This window comes from Mytilus trossulus, chromosome 10 (assembly GCF_036588685.1).
Source record: "Mytilus trossulus isolate FHL-02 chromosome 10, PNRI_Mtr1.1.1.hap1, whole genome shotgun sequence".
NCBI lineage: Eukaryota > Metazoa > Mollusca > Bivalvia > Mytilida > Mytilidae > Mytilus > Mytilus trossulus.
In genome coordinates this window covers 29,549,398-29,569,560 of record NC_086382.1, presented here as the reverse complement: position 1 = coordinate 29,569,560, position 20,163 = coordinate 29,549,398, and the positions used below count along the sequence as shown (strand labels likewise).

The 20,163-nt window shown below is 31.5% G+C and overlaps 1 protein-coding gene across 1 annotated transcript; it reads right to left on the bottom strand.

Annotated features, from left to right (window-relative positions):
• Positions 1–297: 297 nt before the first annotated feature.
• LOC134686149 (para-nitrobenzyl esterase-like) lies at positions 298–6,833 on the bottom strand. Its single transcript, XM_063545821.1, has 4 exons — positions 6,107–6,833; positions 4,832–5,150; positions 2,146–2,217; positions 298–952 (listed from the first exon to the last, which is right to left on the bottom strand). Exons 1-4 carry the CDS (start codon positions 6,728–6,730, stop codon positions 354–356), a joined length of 1,614 nt encoding a protein of 537 aa, XP_063401891.1. The 5' UTR covers positions 6,731–6,833; the 3' UTR covers positions 298–353.
• Positions 6,834–20,163: the final 13,330 nt, after the last annotated feature.

Sequence of the window (20,163 nt, the reverse complement as noted above, 5' to 3'; positions counted from 1 at the left end):
CACAATGTAAATTTCATATCATCAAGGCGAAAAGTCGAATGCTATCAAAGGTCAGTTTCTGTTTTTCGTAGAGTTCTTTTTTTATTTATTCTGTAGTGTTTTGTTGAATTTTTATTGTTTTGGGAATAGCTGATTTATCAAATTCATTCGAAAACATCACTACGCGCAAGTGAAAAACAATATCATTGTCTTCCTCAAATTTCAGCCGATGAGTTTTTTTTTTCTCAAATAGTTTTTTGTTATTGTCCTTTAATATCTCATTAATTTCTTTAACTTTAAAATAAAAGTAACTGCTCATATATTTGATCATTTTATTTAATAATAGAAAGTAGATACTGAAATAAGATTTTTTTTTAGTTTATCCAGGCGTAGCGGAAAAAATCGTTGTCCTTCCAAAAAGTACACATTTTAGCATGATAAGACGACACAACTGTCACGTTCGTAGTCAGAAGACCAGTGCTTGTTGGATAAGTTTTCCAGCTTTGTGTATATAATTTTCCTGTAGTGGCAAAATGGACCATTTCTTTCTGAATCGATTTTTCAAAGCTTTGATCACCTTCCGTAGGTTTATAGTAGCTGCTGATGGAGCCAAAAAATCCAATGGCGTCCCACATGTGACATGCGTACTTAGCCTTGTATGGTATACCCATTACATTGACGGGCTGGGATGGCCAAATAGTAAGAACGTATCTATAAACTGGAGATTTGAAGTATTTACTGAGTATATCTGACATGATATTATTGGGACAGGTTACTCTTAAATCTGACGTCATCGATGTGTATTGGTATTCTTCGCTTTCTACACCATCTGGATACAGGGCTAAAGCTTCGGTAGAAATGTTTCCAGGAAAAGTGTCGAGATACGTGTGGACGTATTTGTGATAGGTATCCCATGTCCAACTGTTTATATCTGAATGTGATGGATGAAGGTCTGTTTCCTGACTGGTTGTACCTTCAAAACATAAATTTATGAGACGGTTAAAAACACTTTTTTTTCTATTCCTTTCGCGATCGGATTGATTAAATGATGTAAAGATAATTAAAGGATTTTCAAGGAAGAACCCATTTGGTATCCGCTTTATTATCGAAATGCGCATTTTGTACATTAAAATAATTACCGTTAATGTAATTTCACAATCGCAACAATATAATGCTATTGTGCATTAGTTTTACTATGATAACTGTTGTGTTATCACTTACTTAATATGCAATTAATGAACTTTGTCACTGCATAACTTGAAATCAACGCATTGTGTGTCCAGAACTCCTTTGAAACAGCGCTGATTATGATTTATTTAAGGTGTCCAACAATCTTAATAATAATGTACTACAAGAGCTGGGAAGGGGGATATCATTGTTTGCTAAGCTCATAGTTCCTCTTGTTAATTTTTGCTTCAAATTAGTGTTAAAATATTTGAGCACTTTTTATTTGATATGATGTATCTAGCAACAACAGACCATTAAAGAGTGTCGGGCTTTTTTTTTCGTTGATGGTTACCATGATGAAAGGAAATCATTGTTAGTGTCTGATCGGAAGAAAGAAGTTAATAATGACTGCAACTTTCAAACAAGCCATATATATTCCGGGCCACTTGAGAACCTAATAAAAAGATGATACTAAGTACTTGCTTCCAATACCCAATACCAAATACCAAATACGAAGCACAGCAACCCCATGGCTTCAAACAAAATAGGTATATTCATAAATGAAGATGAAAGAAAAGGACAGGTGGAAAATAAACTCAACATGTAAGCAAATTTCATAAAGCCGTACAATGACTACAGTTGTAAACGTCTATGTCTATGTCATTTGGTCTTATTAAAGTGGAGTGTTGGCTCATTGGCGATCATACAACACAGTTTTATATATATATATCAAAGGTAAAATAACTACCTGATTTACATGAGTCGAACAGGAGCAATACCTGAGCGTCTACGATGTGAGCTACGCATGAATCATATGCAATTCGATTCCACATTCAGATAAAATGTCACTAAAAGTGAAAGGTCACAATCGAAAACTGACAGATCGGACGACTAACTCTTATATCTATTTATACAGATCTAAGACCGCCAAAAATGTCTTATTATCTTCCATAACAAAGTTACATCTACGATAATACTTTAACATATGAAGTTACGTACCAACAATAACGGGGACGTCTATCCCTTTTCCCTGCTTCCACATTTCAAACGGTGGTTCGGGTACAACATATCCTGGAATAAATTAACTTGATTTTTTTTGCAACAAAAATAATAAAAGTATATTTAATTTAACGCAATATATCACACCATCTTTAATCAGTTGGTTACAAACATAATTGAAGAGCATGTGATACCATTTAAATAAAGGCAGTGAAATTTTTTTATGTGTGTGTGTGCTTGTCTGTGTATTTTCATCTGTCAATTCTTCTAATGTTTTTATCGCGTTATGTGTATAAACCTTATCGCTACTTCGTCCATTTCGACCAAAAAAAACATTCATATACATGTAGACAACTTCCTGTTTTGGTCAGGTGTTGCAAAACGAAGGTCATCAGAAATGAGCTTAGGGTGAGACAAGTTTAGAAAGCTAACATTTTGATACTTTGATGTATTTTGATCAACTATCTTAAGGATGTTCGCTTGTCATGGTTTGGATTTTTTGTCAGATTTTCGGAACCCTCTGGTTTTATCTATTTGACATGCTTTAATGCTTTAAAAAATTTGCTCATTGACCATTTTTTTTTTATAAGTCATCTGTCAAATAAATCCTTCTTATTTCTAAATAGTTTTTGAGCTCTTAAACTTATCATTTATAAAGCTATGAAAAATCAAGAGAGAACATTTTACCGCGATAATTTCAATGGCTACTATCTCGAAAACAAGCACATTTACCTATAACTTGTTTCTCCTATTTTGTTTCCTTGAATAAGTTCCTATCAATATATACTAGTGTTATGAAAAGCTTGTTATTTTAGCACTGAGTAGCGAACCTCCTTAATGTTAATGATGGTCTAAACGTGACTTTTTGAACAGTTTTATGCATACTTCATTGTTTGCAAAGGGTCCCAGATACCTTCAACTGAATGAATGGATGTGTAATTTCAGAATTTATCCTGGTTGGAATAAATAGCGATAAGATGTAATAGAAAGGCAAAGTAAAAGTTCGCCTTTTTTACCAAATCTAAAGGACTATGTGTAATCTCATTGCCCGTACACCAAAATGAAAACAACGTTATGTCATTGGTTTAAATTCTATTGTTTATCACGTGTTCAACCAATTATAACGTTTTGGTGTACGCTTTTGGAAATGTAACCTAGAATTCTTAGATTTTTAAACGGCGAATTGCTACTGTAGATAGTGATATTTCACATGAATCACATTTTCAATTGTATGGTTGTTCTATTACAGGTATTACAGATTTACTTGATCAACTAAATTTAACATATTTGTTGAATTTTAATTCCATTTTATATTTCGCCTTTTAAACATGTTTTGATTTGAGCTTCACTGATGAATCTTTTTTAGACGAAACGCGCGTCTGGCGTAAATATATAATTTTGATCCTGGTATCTATGATGTGTTTATTTATATGATTGTCTATTTAAAAAGTTATGGATTTCATATTGAATGAGAGCAGAATAAGGCTGGGTATACTTCCATGATAAGAATCTTTTCTATAATGATTAACAAATAAATTTTCATTTTTGAGACAAAAATTTCCCTTTGAGTGCCTTCAACATTCCTGATTTCTATATCAAACATTTACAAAACTGATTCGCACAAACTGTATGTATTCATCTCCGAATAAATGGAGGCCAACTCTATAGATCACTTTTTATCAAAAACAGGTATTTGATGCAATAAATATCCATATGTTATAGTACACAATTTGAACTACAACTTCTTAAGGTTGAACTATTTTTGCGTAGTAAAAATCAATATAAGTTGTTCAATTCTCTTTCGCCTGTGAGTACATTTTTATAAATCCAGAGAAATGATAAAAGTTATGACCTTCAACTAAACCAAGAGCTCTGAAATTAGACAATTACCTACTGAGATCATCGGCAACCATAGATATAGATAATGGGTCCAGAAAGAGTAACTTGAGAAAACCAGAAGTAAAAACCTATTGTGCGCAAAAAAAGTTAGTCATCAATAAATCAACAAAAGCCAATAGGAAATAATAGAATGTTGTATTATATTACTATAAAAAAAAAACAACCACGTTAAATCATTTGTAATATGAATTATTCATTATATGCCCCTTTAAACAAGTTTGTGCTCATCATACAAGATACAAATAACAGGCCACATCGAAAAATAAAAAAACGTATATCTTACACATGAAATAAACCATGTATTATCACTCATCGGGCGCCATTCAACAATAGGTGTCATGAAGAAGTTAAAGGAGTTTTATCAAAATGGAATGATAACGCCTAGACAACAATAAAATGTCTATGATTTGATTTTGAATTTATTTACATTAAAAGTTAATGTAATAAAAATAATAAAAAGTCAAATATCTGAAATATTTAATTTGTGACAAAACAACACTGATCACTCACATATGCGCTACGTATGCGTGCATTCGTGGATTGTTTCTGTTGGATACTCGTTGAATATGTTCTTAAATTCAAGTTATTCGATCAGCTTATATTTTTTTAATTACTGGCGCTGATTACAAAACCGCATGACATTTTTGCTGGACGTTGAGCCAACAGAAAGAATTAAACAATTAATAATCAATCAAATATCTACTATTATATACTGTATCATGTACGTTTGACTACATTATTATAAAAAAGATGTTTAGATTTGGCTTACAGTAAAATTTTGACTCACCATCCACAATACAAATAGCCCCATCAAAGTAGTTACGTAATGGCAAGTCCATTTGATCCGACATAGCCCAAAAAGGATAGACGTTCCATGGAACTGCATGAATAATTTCATTTGCTGGTACATTCACCAGACACTTTGTATCTGAACAGCCTGTGTTTTTTAGAAACACTAAATTATCTTTAGATGCATCCTCTAGGGTTTTATTATAAACAGGTGACGCACTCATCATCCATGCGCGATGAAATAGTCCCTTTGACAATGGAGATGCTAGAAGACCTATAATGCTAGTTCCGCCTGAACTCTGACCAAATACGGTAACCTAAAACAAAAAAAAAGAGATAATAAATTTGCTTTTTAGTACAGTATTTGAGGAGTGTAAAGAAGTGTAATCCTGTACCGTTATAAAAGGTAACCTTTGATAAAACGAAAATAAGGAATTTAAGTAACTAAGTTATTATAAAGAATAAAAAAAGATATGATAAACATGATAAATGTAGCCTCTGGCCTGTGTTAGTCTTGTTTGATTTTTAATTTAAGTTTCCTGTTTTTACAAATGTAATTCGGAGTTTAGTATGACGTCCATCATCACTAAACTAGTATACATATTTGTTTAGAGGTCAGCTGAAGGACGTCTATAGGTGCAGGAGTTCTCGCTGTATTGAAGACCCTTTGGTGGCCTTCGGTTGTTGTCTGCTCTATGGTAGGGTTGTTGTCTCTTCGACACATTCCCCATTTCCATTCTCAGTAACGTTGTATGCCTATTTTCTGTTTCAAAAATAAACAAAGTTTCAGTAAGTAACATGTTTCAGTAAACCAGTCCTTATTTTGTTAATTGTATACTAACATTGATAATGTAGTTTAATGTTTCATCTGAGGTGTAACAGTGACAATTCAGAAAGATCAGTTTGATATTCTCTTTCAGACTTTAGACTAATGCCACAATCCAAAAAAGCAAGTACAGTAAAACCTTAACTTAATAAAGCATCGTTACCTGTCTTGTCTTAGCCCTTTGTTATAAAATCTATGTAACTTAAACTTCATTTCAAATATCTTCCCTTCAATAAGACAAACGTTCTTTATTTTAACGTGAAGTAGAACAAACCTCATTTACTATACATTCATTAGTTTACCTTATTATAAAACAAGCTTTTGCTGTGTTTTCTCTTTTGAATATGGTTGTAACATTGGCAACTGGACATTACACAACCTTCAACTTTCCGCATACCGACTTTCGTCATTTTTTTCTTTTACACTGATTAAACTGCTTTAACTTACCAAATTAGGGTTCCCGCCAAAGTTTTTGATGTTCCGTTGCACCCATTGAAGTGCAAGTTGCTGATCCATGAATCCATAATTTCCAGAGGTTTTATGTGCCGATCGCGCTGTCAAAATATCCAAAGCCATAAAACCGAAGGCATGAAGACGATAGTTCATGCTAACATAAACGACGTTTGTTGAGTTTGCAAGCTTTGCAGTTGGGCTAAAAGTCGGCCTGTTTCCATTTGATAACTGCAAACTTCCACCGTGTATCCACACCATGACTGGTAAATTAGCGCTGGTGTTTAGCGTCGGCGTCCATACATTGAGATAGAGACAGTCCTCACTACCTATAATTTCACTTTGATTGTATTCATTTCGTTGTATGCACGTGTTTCCAAATGTTGATGCATTGAATGTTCCTGCCCAACATGTTCCACCAGTTTTTCTCAGGGCCTGTGGAGGAGTCCATCGTAGATCACGTACTGGTGGAACGGCATATGCTATTCCCTTGAATACGAAGGCTGTGGAATTAATTCCTAACACAGGACCACAATCTGTTGATACCACAGGTTGTCGTTGAGAAACCCCACTATTCACAAATATAATATATATGAGATATATTAATGTTAAAAATTCCATTATATGTTGTTACACATCAATAATTGTAAATTTTGATGACACGTGTACTTTATCAGAAAAATTATATCACACTTATATAATCTGTCCACGCTATTGACTGACAGTCTTTACCAAGTTAAAACCTTGACAGTGTTCTAAATATAAATATACAATCAGGTGATGTGGTATGGTTGCCAGTGAGACAATTTTGATCAGTCCTTTAAATTTTTAAAGTCAATTTCATATTTTCAAACCGAAACATCGTTTTGTATTGTAGTGGTTTTATTTGTGTCGTAGTTTTCCTCTTATATTTGATGAGTTTTCCTCGGTGTTGTTTGTAACCAAAATATTGGGGTTTTTTTCTCAATTGATTTATGAATTTGGAAAAGCGGTATACTTCTGTTGCCTTTATATATTATGACTTCTTTTGTACACTATAACAAGAAATGTGATATATCAACCATTTATTTTTCATATATATTTGATGTTAACAAAGTGACGTTACCTTTTTGTTTATTTTCTAAAATGAATTCATCTTTCATTTAAAATATAAGTGAGTACTTTTTTATACTTCAGAATGAAAAGTAAGTCATTCAAGTAAATAAAATGAGTTTTAAAATTGCAAAATATGTTGTCGCACAAACAAGGTGCCAATATTTTCCATTTTATTAAAATACTATACTCTAAATAATATTATTACATTAACCTTGCAGTACTTAAAGAATTGTGATACATTAGAAATCACTATATTTCCCATACAAGTAAGAGGTGAATTAGTCAAAATTCAAGGTCGTAATTAAAAATAAAATAGCTTTGAAATTGTTTGTCGATGGTAACATGTGCTTGCCTGGTAGGATTTTAATGAAATCCTTCTGTGAGTATTGCATGGCAAAACATAGTCCCCTACCGGTTCAATATTCCATGTTATTGAACGAAATTCTAACTTGATATTTAGCATGTCATGGCGATAACTACATAAAACAACTAACAAACCTACCACTACCTGGTGCCTTTGATAACTAATAACTACTACTAAATTTTTCAAATAATTTACAAAAGAAAACGGAAAAAATCCAAATTGTCATATTGATACAATGCCTTTTACAAATCTTTTTAAAAATGAGTTATTCCCCATTTAACAGAAATCTAGTTATTCTAAATAATAATTTAAGTTAATAATAATTAACTGAACAAGGAGAAAAAGCTTAAATCTCAAAATTCGAGACCTGTAACTTGCCATGATAATTCAATATACCAAACATCAAATCAATATCTTCAAGTATGAAAAACCAAGAATGTGTCCCCAGTACACAGATGCCCCATTCGAAGTAGAAAATGCTAATTAATTTATTGGACAATATGTCAAAACACGGATGAAAGTGCGAAAAAGACAAACACAGAAAGAAATAATAATGTCCTCCCATCACTACAACACTAAAAACCTGACTTTTATAGTTCGAATTGATATTTTACGAAAAACAATATAATTTTGTACGCCAGACGCGCGTTTCATTTATATAAGACTCACCAGTGACGCTCATATCAAAATAGTTAAAAAGCCAAACAAATACAAAGTTGAAGAGCATTGAGTACCAAAAATTCCAAAAAGTTGGGCAAAATACGGCTAAGGTAATCTACTCCTGGGGTAAAAAATGCTTAGGTTTTCGAAAAATCAAAGTTTTGTGAACAGAAAATTTATAAAAATGACCGTATAATTGATATTCACTGGGCTGGTGATACCCTCGGGGACGAAACGTCCAAACAAGTACAAAGTTGAAGAGCACCGAGGATCCAAAATTCCAAAAAGTTGTGAGAAAGACGACCAAAGCAATCTATGCTTGGAATAAGAAAACCCTTAGTTTTTTTAATTATTCATTGGTAATAAGCAACAAAAACATACATATTCAAATGTAATACTTTGTTAATCAAAGTTAAACCTTTTCATTGGAATGATAACTTTCTGTTCTGTAAAAATAAACAAACATATTATCATAACTTTTCTTTACTTACGTAACTTTTAGGATATTTCAGACATCACAGAGTCTTTAATAAAACGATCTTCAGAATAAGCAGGGGTATTCATAATATTTTTAATCTCATGTCATACTACCTTTGATATGGCACTCAATACTAGTTTATATATATGAGTTGTAAACAACGTTGAAACGCTGATAACGTCGGATAAAAACCGCAATTTTTAAAAGTGTGCATGCAAAACAAATTATTGGTACAGGGATCTAAATACAGCCATTACAACATTTTCATAAAGACAAAAAAGTGAAAAGAAAATTTTAACCAGATGCTCCGCAGGGCGTAGCTTTATACGACCGCAGAGGTTGAACCCTGAACGGTTGGGGCAAGTATGGTCACAACATTCAAGCTGGATTCAGCTCTAAATTTGGATTGTGATTAAATAGTTGACACAGCATAGGTTTCTGACACAGAATGAATGTGTTCTAATGAACTTAAAAAAAAAAATTTCTCTTAGAGCAATTCACTATGCTGTTGAATATTAATCCTCTCAAAAAAAAATTATGTCAAAATTTTTCATTTCAAATGAGAAAATTTAACCCAATTTTTTTAATCACATCCCCCTTTCCCTTATTCCAAATTAATCTCAATTAAATTTCTAATGGAGTTTGCAACAATAACTACTCATTTAAATACATCATAAAATATTAAGATGTAAAAAAAACTGCTTGTTATCACTGAATGGTAAAGATTATTTTAATTTATCAGTTGGTAGTAAAAAGTGAATATACATTGTATATAACAAAGATTTGAGTTGATTCTGGACAAAGAAAGATAACTCCAATTAAAAAATAATATTGCTATTTCACAATATTGGGCAATTAGATATTTCTTGCTTACTATTCTGGACAAAGAAAGATAACTCTAATTAAAAAAAAATATTGCTATTTCACAATATTGTGCAATTAGATATTTCTTGCCATTGTGCAATACTGTGCAATTGAAAAGACTTGCTATTGCACAATACTTAATATAATATTTTAGATCCTGATTTGGACCAACTTGAAAACTGGGCCCATAATCAAAAATCTAAGTACATGTTTGGATTCAGCATATCAAAGAACCCCAAGATTTCAATTTTTGTTAAAATCAAACTAAGTTTAATTTTGGACCCTTTGGACTTTAATGCAGACCAATTTGAAAACAGGACCAAAAATGAAGAATCTACATACACAGTTAGATTTGGCATATCAAAGAACCCCATTTATTCAATTTTTAATGAAATCAAACAATGTTTAATTTTGGACCCCGATTTGGACCAACTTGAAAACTGGGCCAATAATCAAGAATCTAAATACATTTTTAGATTCAGCATATCAAAGAACCCAACCCATTAATTTTTTGTCAAAATCAAACTAAGTTTAATTTTGGACCCTTTGGACCTTAATGTAGACCAATTTGAAAATGGGACCAAAAATTAAGAATCTACATACACAGTTAGATTCCGCATATCAAAGAACCCCAATTATTCAATTCTTGATGAAATCAAACAAAGTTTAATTTTGGACCCTTTGGGCCCCTTTTTCCTAAACTGTTAGGACCAAAACTCCCAAAATCAATACCAATCTTCCTTTTATGGTCATAAACCTTGTGTTTAAATTTCATAGATTTCTATTTACTTATACTAAAGTTATGGTGCGAAAACCAAGAAAAATGCTTATTTGGGTCCCTTTTTGGCCCCTAATTCCTAAACTGTTGGGACATTAACTCCAAAAATCAATACCAACCTTCCTTTTGTGGTCATAAACATTGTTTTTAAATTTCATTGATTTCTATTAACTTAAACTAAAGTTATTGTGCGAAACCAAGAATAATGCTTATTTGGGCCCTTTTTTGGCCCCTAATTCCTAAACTGTTGAAACCAAAACTCCCAAAATCAATCCCAACCTTTCTTTTGTGGTCATAAACCTTGTGTCAAAATTTCATAGATTTCTATTAACTTAAACTAAAGTTATAGCGCGAAAACCAAGAAAATGCTTATTTGGGCCCTTTTTGGCCCCTAATTCCTAAAATGTTGGGACCAAAACTCCCAAAATCAATACCAACCTTCCTTTTGTGGTCATAAACCTTGTGTTAAAATTTCATAGATTTCTATTCACTTTTACTAAAGTTAGAGTGCGAAAACTAAAAGTATTCGGACGACGACGACGACGACGACGACGCAGACGAAGACGCCAACGTGATAGCAATATACGACGAAATTTTTTTCAAAACTTGCGGTCGTATAACAAAACTCATTATTAACAGGTCGAACAACTAATGTTCTTAATCCCTGCTGACTGCCATTGACGATGGCCAAATAAATTGATCACCAGATGTAACTTGGATCTTAATCATAGATTTTATGCTAAACAGAAAAACAATAAAATTGTGGAAAAGGTGTTATATCGGTATCATTAGGTGCAGAAATGTGTAGACCCTATCCGGATTTCGACATTTAATATAATTTCTTCGGTGATGTTAAGAATCGAAACCGTATTTGGATTTATACATCTATATATATAGCCCATGTGGTCGTGTGGTCTAGCGGGACGGCTGCAGTGCAGGCGATTTGGTGTCACGATATCACAGTAGCATGGGTTCGAATCCCGGCGAGGGAAGAACCAAAAATTTGCGGAAGCAAATTTACAGATCTAACATTGTTGGGTTGATGTTTAGACGAGTTGTATATATATATATTCATATCTTCATATACAGATGAATAGTACAGTGACGAAAAACAATACGAGCAAGAAAACTAAGGAAAAACATTAAAATATAAGCATATTTGAAAACCAAGGATGTATAAGAACCGAAACTTTTGAAGACCAAAAGGGCCTGACTGCTAGAATTAGCGCTTTACATCCAGTGGCTAATATTTCATGCATGTTTTAGTAGAGAAAAATTCAAATATTACAAATTCTCTAACAGAGAACGTTCGAGGAATTAAGGCTGCCACTGAAAATAAGGGTATATTAAATAAGGACAGATAGTTTGCCTTGCAACTAGCAACTAATGCTAAAGAGCTGTCGCGGGCGTTTACAATGTGTATCGAATGTGGCACTCTATACATTCCATTCTGAACAGACGTTTCAAATGGAAGCCCACTTTGGCAAGGGTTTAACTGCTGGTTTGAAAAGGACATTAATGAACATATTACTATTCCCTGGTTCCCCTTAGGGGTTCACACTGTTCAAAAGGTCTATTTTAAAGCATGCAAGTGTCAAAGAACTAGCTACTAGGCTGATGAATAACCAGTGGACGTATCCAATATATTTAACAAACAATGAAAAAAATAATCTTAAACATTTTTTGGGCAAAATCATGAAAGATTTTTAAAAATAAATACCCGAAAAATTATTTTGTTATATTAGAAAAGGATGCAAAACTTTAAAAAAAAAGTTAGAAAAAATTGATAAAACTGGTCTTCCAAAAATGAAAAAAAAATGTTTTTTCCAAGTTCTTCGGTAACTAAATTTAAGGTAGTATATGACATAGGCGAGTGACTTATTTCAAAAAGACGCTTAGTTAACGACTTTAATGCACCCACCTAACACACGGCTGTATTATATATCATTCGAAAGCTGATAATCTGTACTTTCTGTTTTGCCCGGTCGTAAAAAAATCGTACGGTGCATTTTTTTGTTAAATCAAGGTCAAAGGTCATGAAAAAAAATCCAATTTTTGCGATTATTAAATAAAACGCTATTTTCCAATTCTTGTACCCTAAAATTTTTCAAAAGATCATATGAACTTCATGGAACATGATACATAATTTCCAAATCAAACAAAAAATAAGAAATTCGAAGCGCAAAAAATCCCAAAAAATGAAATTTATCACAAATCCTAAAAAAATGTGTTTTTTTTCAAAAAGCAAAATATAGCTTGGGGAATCGATATTTGTATGCTAAAAAATAGATAAATGTATATGATGTAGGTCAAGGAATATTTGTTTTGTAATTTTAAGATGTTATTATTTATTTTTGTTCATGGAACAGCCTTCTATTGAAGTGTTTGCAGTTGCCCAAAAATCTACCATCTTCAAATAGCGATCATTTTGTTAATTTATGTTAGAATAGCACATCGCTTATTGTGAATATCAGGGAGGAGAATGAGATTTCATCATAAAAGAAGGGACATTTAAAGTTAGAACATAAATATGCGAGGTAATTGAGGTTAAACTGTTTTCTACTAAGTCAAACTTTTTTACTTTTTGTAATTATGTTTAAATGCAAACATGACTTCGTTACTAAATCGTAGGCAACATTGAAATAAGTAACCTTTGTTAGAAACACTTGGTTGTCTAGAGCAGGATGTAAACGAACTAAATAAAATGCGGTTGTTTCTTATTTAGTTTAAAATCGTGTTATTTTAAATCATATTAAATGTGTTTAGAAGTTTAATCGCTTTAATTATTTGAATAAAAGATGCTTTGAGAAATTTCTACATAAGCTTTTAATATACAAAAGCATGTCATTGTGAATGTAAAACACTATAAGCAGTGTATAATAACAAAATGACAAAGTTAAATACCCTTCCTGACCTTATAAGATCATTCTCTGTTTTAGGAGTGATCGTTTTCATGGTATGCTGTGTTTTGTGGACTGTTGTTCGTCTCTAGCACTTTAATTTTAATTTGTTCATGGTTTTAATTAACTTTATTTGATTCATGGTTTTAGATGTTGATTGTCCCTTTGGTATTTTTTTTACTTTAAAGACATTAAGTTGCAGTAATGAAAATCGGCCAAAAATCACCTAAAAGTAAAGTGAAGAAGATAAACTCAATACGACAAATATCCGCGAAAATACTAAGTAACTTAATTTGCTCACGGTGATATATATATAGAACCAAATCTTTATCATGATACATTTAGCTACACTGATCTATCATTTGTAGACCTTTTACTACTTGAATAGTGACGAAATATACTATAGGGACATCAAACTCATAATTAAAACGAACTGAGTAAGCCGGGCAACAAACGAACAATACAAGCAACAGTATACAAAACACAACATATAAAGCTACAGATTGAGTAAAACAATCTCCCCAAAAAAATTTGAGTGAACTCAGGGGCTCCCAAAGGGAAGGCAGATTATGTTCCACATGTGACAACCGTTTTAGTTTAAACATATTTATTTATAGTGGATTGGGAAACAAGTTTTGCAACTTGGATTAATCTCTTTCATCTTTGCGTGAGCAAGTGCTGCCTTGTAGCGGCATAAGTCTGCTCTTTTTTGAAAAAAATCTACAAATGTGTGTTTAACGTGCAAGAGATATGGCTCTCTCTTTACACGGGTCAGCCATTTATCGTCCCCTTCCGATGGACTTGCATTGTTTCCTTAAGACCATACTCACAAATGGTGTCTAGTAGAGCCGAAAATTCAGTTCCTGAAATATTCATCACGGAACGGGAATCGAACCAGGAACCTTTGTGTTAGTAGTTCGATGCACTTACCACTACATCACTGCTCTCTTTTACCCGTCTTGTGGCTCATGTATTTCCTAACTCGGTGCCAAGCCTTATTCAGTTGGTGTCATTCACGGCAGAGATGACGGCAATTTGGTTACGTCGATAGAAATTATCAGTCGTCATCTGGCGAAACAGATATCTCATAATTGTCAACCAACTCGTAGTGGCGTCCATGAAATTTTCAAAGGGCTGATTTCAACTTTGCATTTGAAATCTGGTTTAGAACCATGTTTAAACAACTATTTTTATTCAAATGTCCTGTATCAAGTCAGGCATATGACAGTTGGTATCGAATAATCTGTTTCTTTGTATGTTGGCGTGTGTTTTTTTGTAGCAGTTCAGTGTTTCTGTTATATCGCTGTGTTCCTCTTATAGTTGATGCGTTTCCCTAGTTTTTGCGGCTCAATAAAATCGGTCTCCTCCTTTAGTAGTATAGATATGCAGGCGTTGCTATAATGTTGTTAGATGGAAATGAGAAGTTTATAATTTTGTAGTAAGGGGTGGTTTTATGGGTTGTTTTATTCACATTTCTCTTGTCGTAAAACTTTTTCTCAACCAACCCTCATCATCGATTTCAAGATACGTGATGGAGTAAACTATGTCTGCTGAGTCTTTTATTTCCGATTTCAATGGATTATATGAGCCCAACATTGTCACAAATTTTGCACTCTTGAGTGAGATGACATCATCTATATTGTGAAGTTTCAGTCGTTATCAGAAACTCTTGCATGAAGTCATCCTTGTATGAAAAATTAACTAGTCATTCAAGCTATTCAGGAAGTCTAGTTGTCTCATAAGCCAAATGATATGGCTGGGTATTGATTGTTTTATGTATGTTTTAATATTGTTGTATGATATGTATGTCAATCAATATGTGACACAATAATAAAATAGATTATTATTTATTATTATTATTATTTGTAACTAGAACCTTTGCGTATAAATGGATATTCAAAATTATTCTTATTTTATGAATTAATACATGTAAACAATGAACAAAGCAATTCAAGCAATCAAGAAATCAAGTTTTATAATGTGTTTACTAGTTTTTTGAAATTTTTTGAAATTTCAATTTTCATCTATTTATTTTTATTTATTTTGGTCTAAAATTTCAATTCACATAAAATGAATAAAAAGGTCTTTTCGGTACATCAATATTGATATAAATGAAGCTACAAATCAAACAATTAGAAAAGTCAAAATATCTTTATTTCAGACTGGTAGTTACAATGCAGATTGCAATCTCTTAGTTTCACCCCCTTTATTTCAAGCAATAAGATGATTCGCGCACATCTTTTTTACTCTAAATTTTTTAGATTCTTAAGAATTTGTTCATTACATCTTATATTGACCACATACAATGTTTAAATAGGAAGACATTCTTAAAAGCAGTGTTTTCGCAGATGGCGGTATTTTGGGCAACTGTATGAGTTGTTATGATTTGCTGTTTGATTAGAAGTAAGCATACTTTTAGGAAATGTTATGATGTCAAAAACTTCTTTGATAGTCATTACATGGTATTACTTAGTTTAAAGTGATTAGCAGTTGCACCAGAAAGAAAAATTTGAGTTTTCACACATTTTGTTAACTTTTCCTCGATTTTCAGGAAACATGTGCTCTCTGTCAAAAACACGCTTTAAATTTTAAAAAATGCATTTGAATAATGACTGTTAATCGCTCTGCTAAAAGTTTAAATTGTTTGCATATGTGAATTAAGTATATAAAAGTCATATAATGCAATCAGGCTGAAATCTTCAAAAATATGCACTTATTCGTCCTTGGCCTTTGATCTCGATTTGACGGAAATTGCACCGTACGATTTTTTTACGACCGGGCAAAACAGATAGTACATATGTGTAGCTTTAAAATGATATATAATTTAGCCGTGTGTTAGGTAGGTGCATTAAAAATTTAATTTTATGGTTAAAGTCACTCGCCTAACAATGCAAGCCACCAACATGGATTATGAGTAATGGGAAAATTCTTTATATAGAGCATTTTAAGTTTTACCACCCATATTTGACGTAAATATTACTTTTGTTATTTCCCTCGTCCAACGTCATGCAACAATAGGTTGTGTCAAATCGTTGTCAATGAGATCATATCAAAGCAAATTATGAATGTGTAGAAAAAGGACACCATAGCTATATAATACCTGTTTATAAAAAGATTCCAGGCATGACGGTAATTATGGAATAATGATATCTATATTTTTGTCATAATTCATGAATAAATTGTACAATAAGAAAATTCCAGTAAAGTTTTACTTCAGCATTAGACAATAAAGAGAAGGTGTACTTACATAACAGGTCTCTTATTTTTATTTTTACTCAATATATGTTCAGTTCTGGAGGAATTTCGAATAGGCCTATCTTGATTTAAAATAATACGAGCAGACCTGTTCAAAGGACATAATTGACCTCTCACATTATCACATTCCTATTTTTAGGGTTGTGGGAAATCTGTGTTAAAACCCTTTGACATATATATCTGAAAGGGTCACATCATAATGATCATGAGCTTAATGTGCTTCCTTTGGACTCTGTTCGATATGTGTCCAAGTGGGAATTGTGCCATATCTTTTTACATGTATGCGAAGTAAAAGTTTCATGTTGATTAAACCACAATATCATTGTTGGTACATGCACTTCCTTTGTTCCTAATTTTAACCTGATACAGGAGAAAAAAAGAGATAAATGGACTAACACAAAAGGGAAATAATAATGTTTTCACAATCAGGGCATAATTACTACAACATTTTACAAAAATAATCTCATTTATTTTCAATCAAAATAAAATCTAACTAGCACACAAATTTCATAAAAAATATAATTAAAAAACAGTAACAAAGATAACAATGCTGTGTGTTTTGTGGAAGCACTAGTACTATTATAATTCATAGTAACACAATTTTAAGTGTATATAACGTGAAACTTATGTGTAATGTAAAACTAAATATGAAAAAGAATGTTCCAGAACATCAATAAATCTAGATTTTGAAATATTTGCAAACAAGAATGTGCATGTCCATAGTACACAGAGGCCCCACTCCCAGTATCATTGTTAAAGTTCTGAACTTCATTGCACCATGAAATTGGAGAACAAACTCTAATTTGACATTAAAGTTAGAAAGATCATATCAAAAGGAACAAATATTCTAATTAAAATAAAACTGCTTCTATTTCCTATACCAAATTTTCTGTAAACATCTAGAAATGATATGGAGATAAAATATTACAACTACAAATAAATTGCTGTTACTTTGGTTTCATGATTATTTCTAGGGTATAGCATCACACTAGAAATGTTGATATTTCGTGTTTGAAATTATGCAATATCATGTCATACACTTTTGGCACAGGTTTGAAATTCATGCATTTAATGACACATGTGTTCTTTACACTATCATCGTACATAAACTTTGTACAATTTGGACAAAAAGTATCATAAATCAAACAGACTGTAATACAAAACTAAAGGAATAATGACTGATGCATTCCAAACTATTTGATTCATATAAAAAATAGGATTTAAAACCTTAACTGCAAAAATATACACTTGATGTATCATTGTTCATGGAGCTAAGGATTTCCTCAAAAGATATCTTAAACACACTTACTAACTAAGAAATCTTTCTCAAATAAATCTTATAAAATAAAATCTTTTGAATTAAGTGATGTATCATATCTAACTATAAATGACAAGTTCCCAACATAAGACTATTCGCGTAGGATTTGGACAAAATGCCCTACATTCAATATGTTGAAAAAAACTCAAAATTCAAAATAACAATATCTCCCCAACAAATTTCTATAAACTTTTATAGGAAATGCTTTGGTAGATTTTTGAAATTTTGAAGTCAAGGCACCAAAAATTGTGACCATATCATACCTTCAACTTTATAAAATTTGTTATGAAGTAAATAATTATTTTTCAAAATTAAACCTTAATAGCTTCTTTAATGATTAAATCACAAATTTGAAAGATCAAGAATATAATAATTTACAATTCTATAGAACATTGAGCAATATAGTGAATAAAAAAATAATCAAATTAGGTATATAATATAATAAATAGTATTAGTGTCATAAAAAGGACCACACAAACCAGTGTAATAGTATATAAACTTTCTACATAGTAAACACAAATTGAAAAAAAAATTATATTCATAATTTTATTGTTTATCTAATGAATAATTTGTCAAATAGAATAAAATTGAAACAGTGTCCTAATTAGACATAAATATATATCAAATGTGATTCTACATTTTTATGCTTGAGACATTTAATATATATTTTTAATTTACTGTTAAGGATCCTTTTTTCTTAACGACATCATCTAAACTGGAAAAACTATATAAATAAAAGAGAAAAATGGACACAAAAAAATGAATAGAGAATAATGAGATGCTAAAATATAAAGAATAGGGAATAGTGGGAAAAGAGTATAAAGAATAAAGAAAATGGCTGAAAATTGAACAATACAGAAATGAAGGCCACCCTCCCCCTCCCCCTTTCCTCCCTCTCCCTTATCCAGACCCTCTTCTATCAATCACAACCTTTCTTTGATATAATTTTTGAAATACATTTGTTCTTTAAGTGTAAAGTGGGGCAGTAAAAAATACACAAACTACATATAAAACAGCACCAATATACATAACCCACACCTTATTTTAGATCACATGAATACATGTGTCAACCATACAACAACATTTGCTGTAGATATTTTTGGCATTGTTTATTTTAATAAACGTCAATTTAGAAATTATGTTTAGGTTTAATTAAAGCAAATAATCTAGGTGAGTATTGCAATAATAGGAACTGGCTTTCAAATATCTAATACATATATCTGTAAAGAGGAGAACAATGACACAACACTAAAATGTAACACACACAGAAATGGACCAAGCATCAGACAAAATCCCACAAGAATTGTATATAGTTTTCCTGAAATCCTAATCATCAATCTATAAAAAAGAAGATCATCTAGCGTTTTTGTCCATTTTTAGAAAATCACAATAATAATGGTAATAAATTTCAGAACTTACAGTACCTATATTTGTTAATTTTGAAACTATATTACTTTCAACAATAAAATGACACTTACATGCATGTAAGAATTAATCAAATACTTGACAACAGTTTATGCACAAAAAGTCTTTTTTTAAATATTTACCTGGTATCATCTACATGTGCTCCTATTTCCCAATCCCAAATATGTGCCAAAAATTTGCAGTGATTAATTTTTCAAATAAAGGTCTATATTTTTCTTTTAGTCATATTTCAAAACTTAACACTTCTGTTGCCTGAATATTTACAATATTTGAAATTTTACATGTACACTATCACTTATTTTGCCTTCAAAAAGGGGGAAAATTTGAAAGAAATCTATAGTATAACTGTCAACGTATATTTGCTTCGCCTTAAACAGAAGTTCCACTGGAAACTTTGTTATAAACAATGTCATAATACCTATTCATGTTTGAACAAATATTCTATACCATTTATTCCATTAGGAACTTATACTGTAATATTTATTCCTGTGGAAATAATATTCCAGAATATTTCTTTCTTTAAGAACTTTTATCATGAAGGAACTTCAATTCCGTGACATAACAAACACATAATATGTCTTTTTCAACAAATGCTAGTTTTGAATACTGTAATATAAATAATTTTACATTTTTTGCATATTAACTTTTGTACAGCTATTATCATCAGAAACATTAAACAATAACTTCATACATTTAATAAATATTTATGATACTTTTCATATATAACGTCCATCATAATTATAAATTATTAAAGATCTAAAAAAATGCTTAACTTGAAAAAAACATACTTTTCTTTAAAAGCTGAGATCGATTTTTGAGGAAAAAAAATCTGGTTTCCTAACAACAATGCTGTGCCTTCCCATTTCTGGTTCGTTTCTTTAAATGCCCAGTGAAAATGCATACTAACTTCATTAATA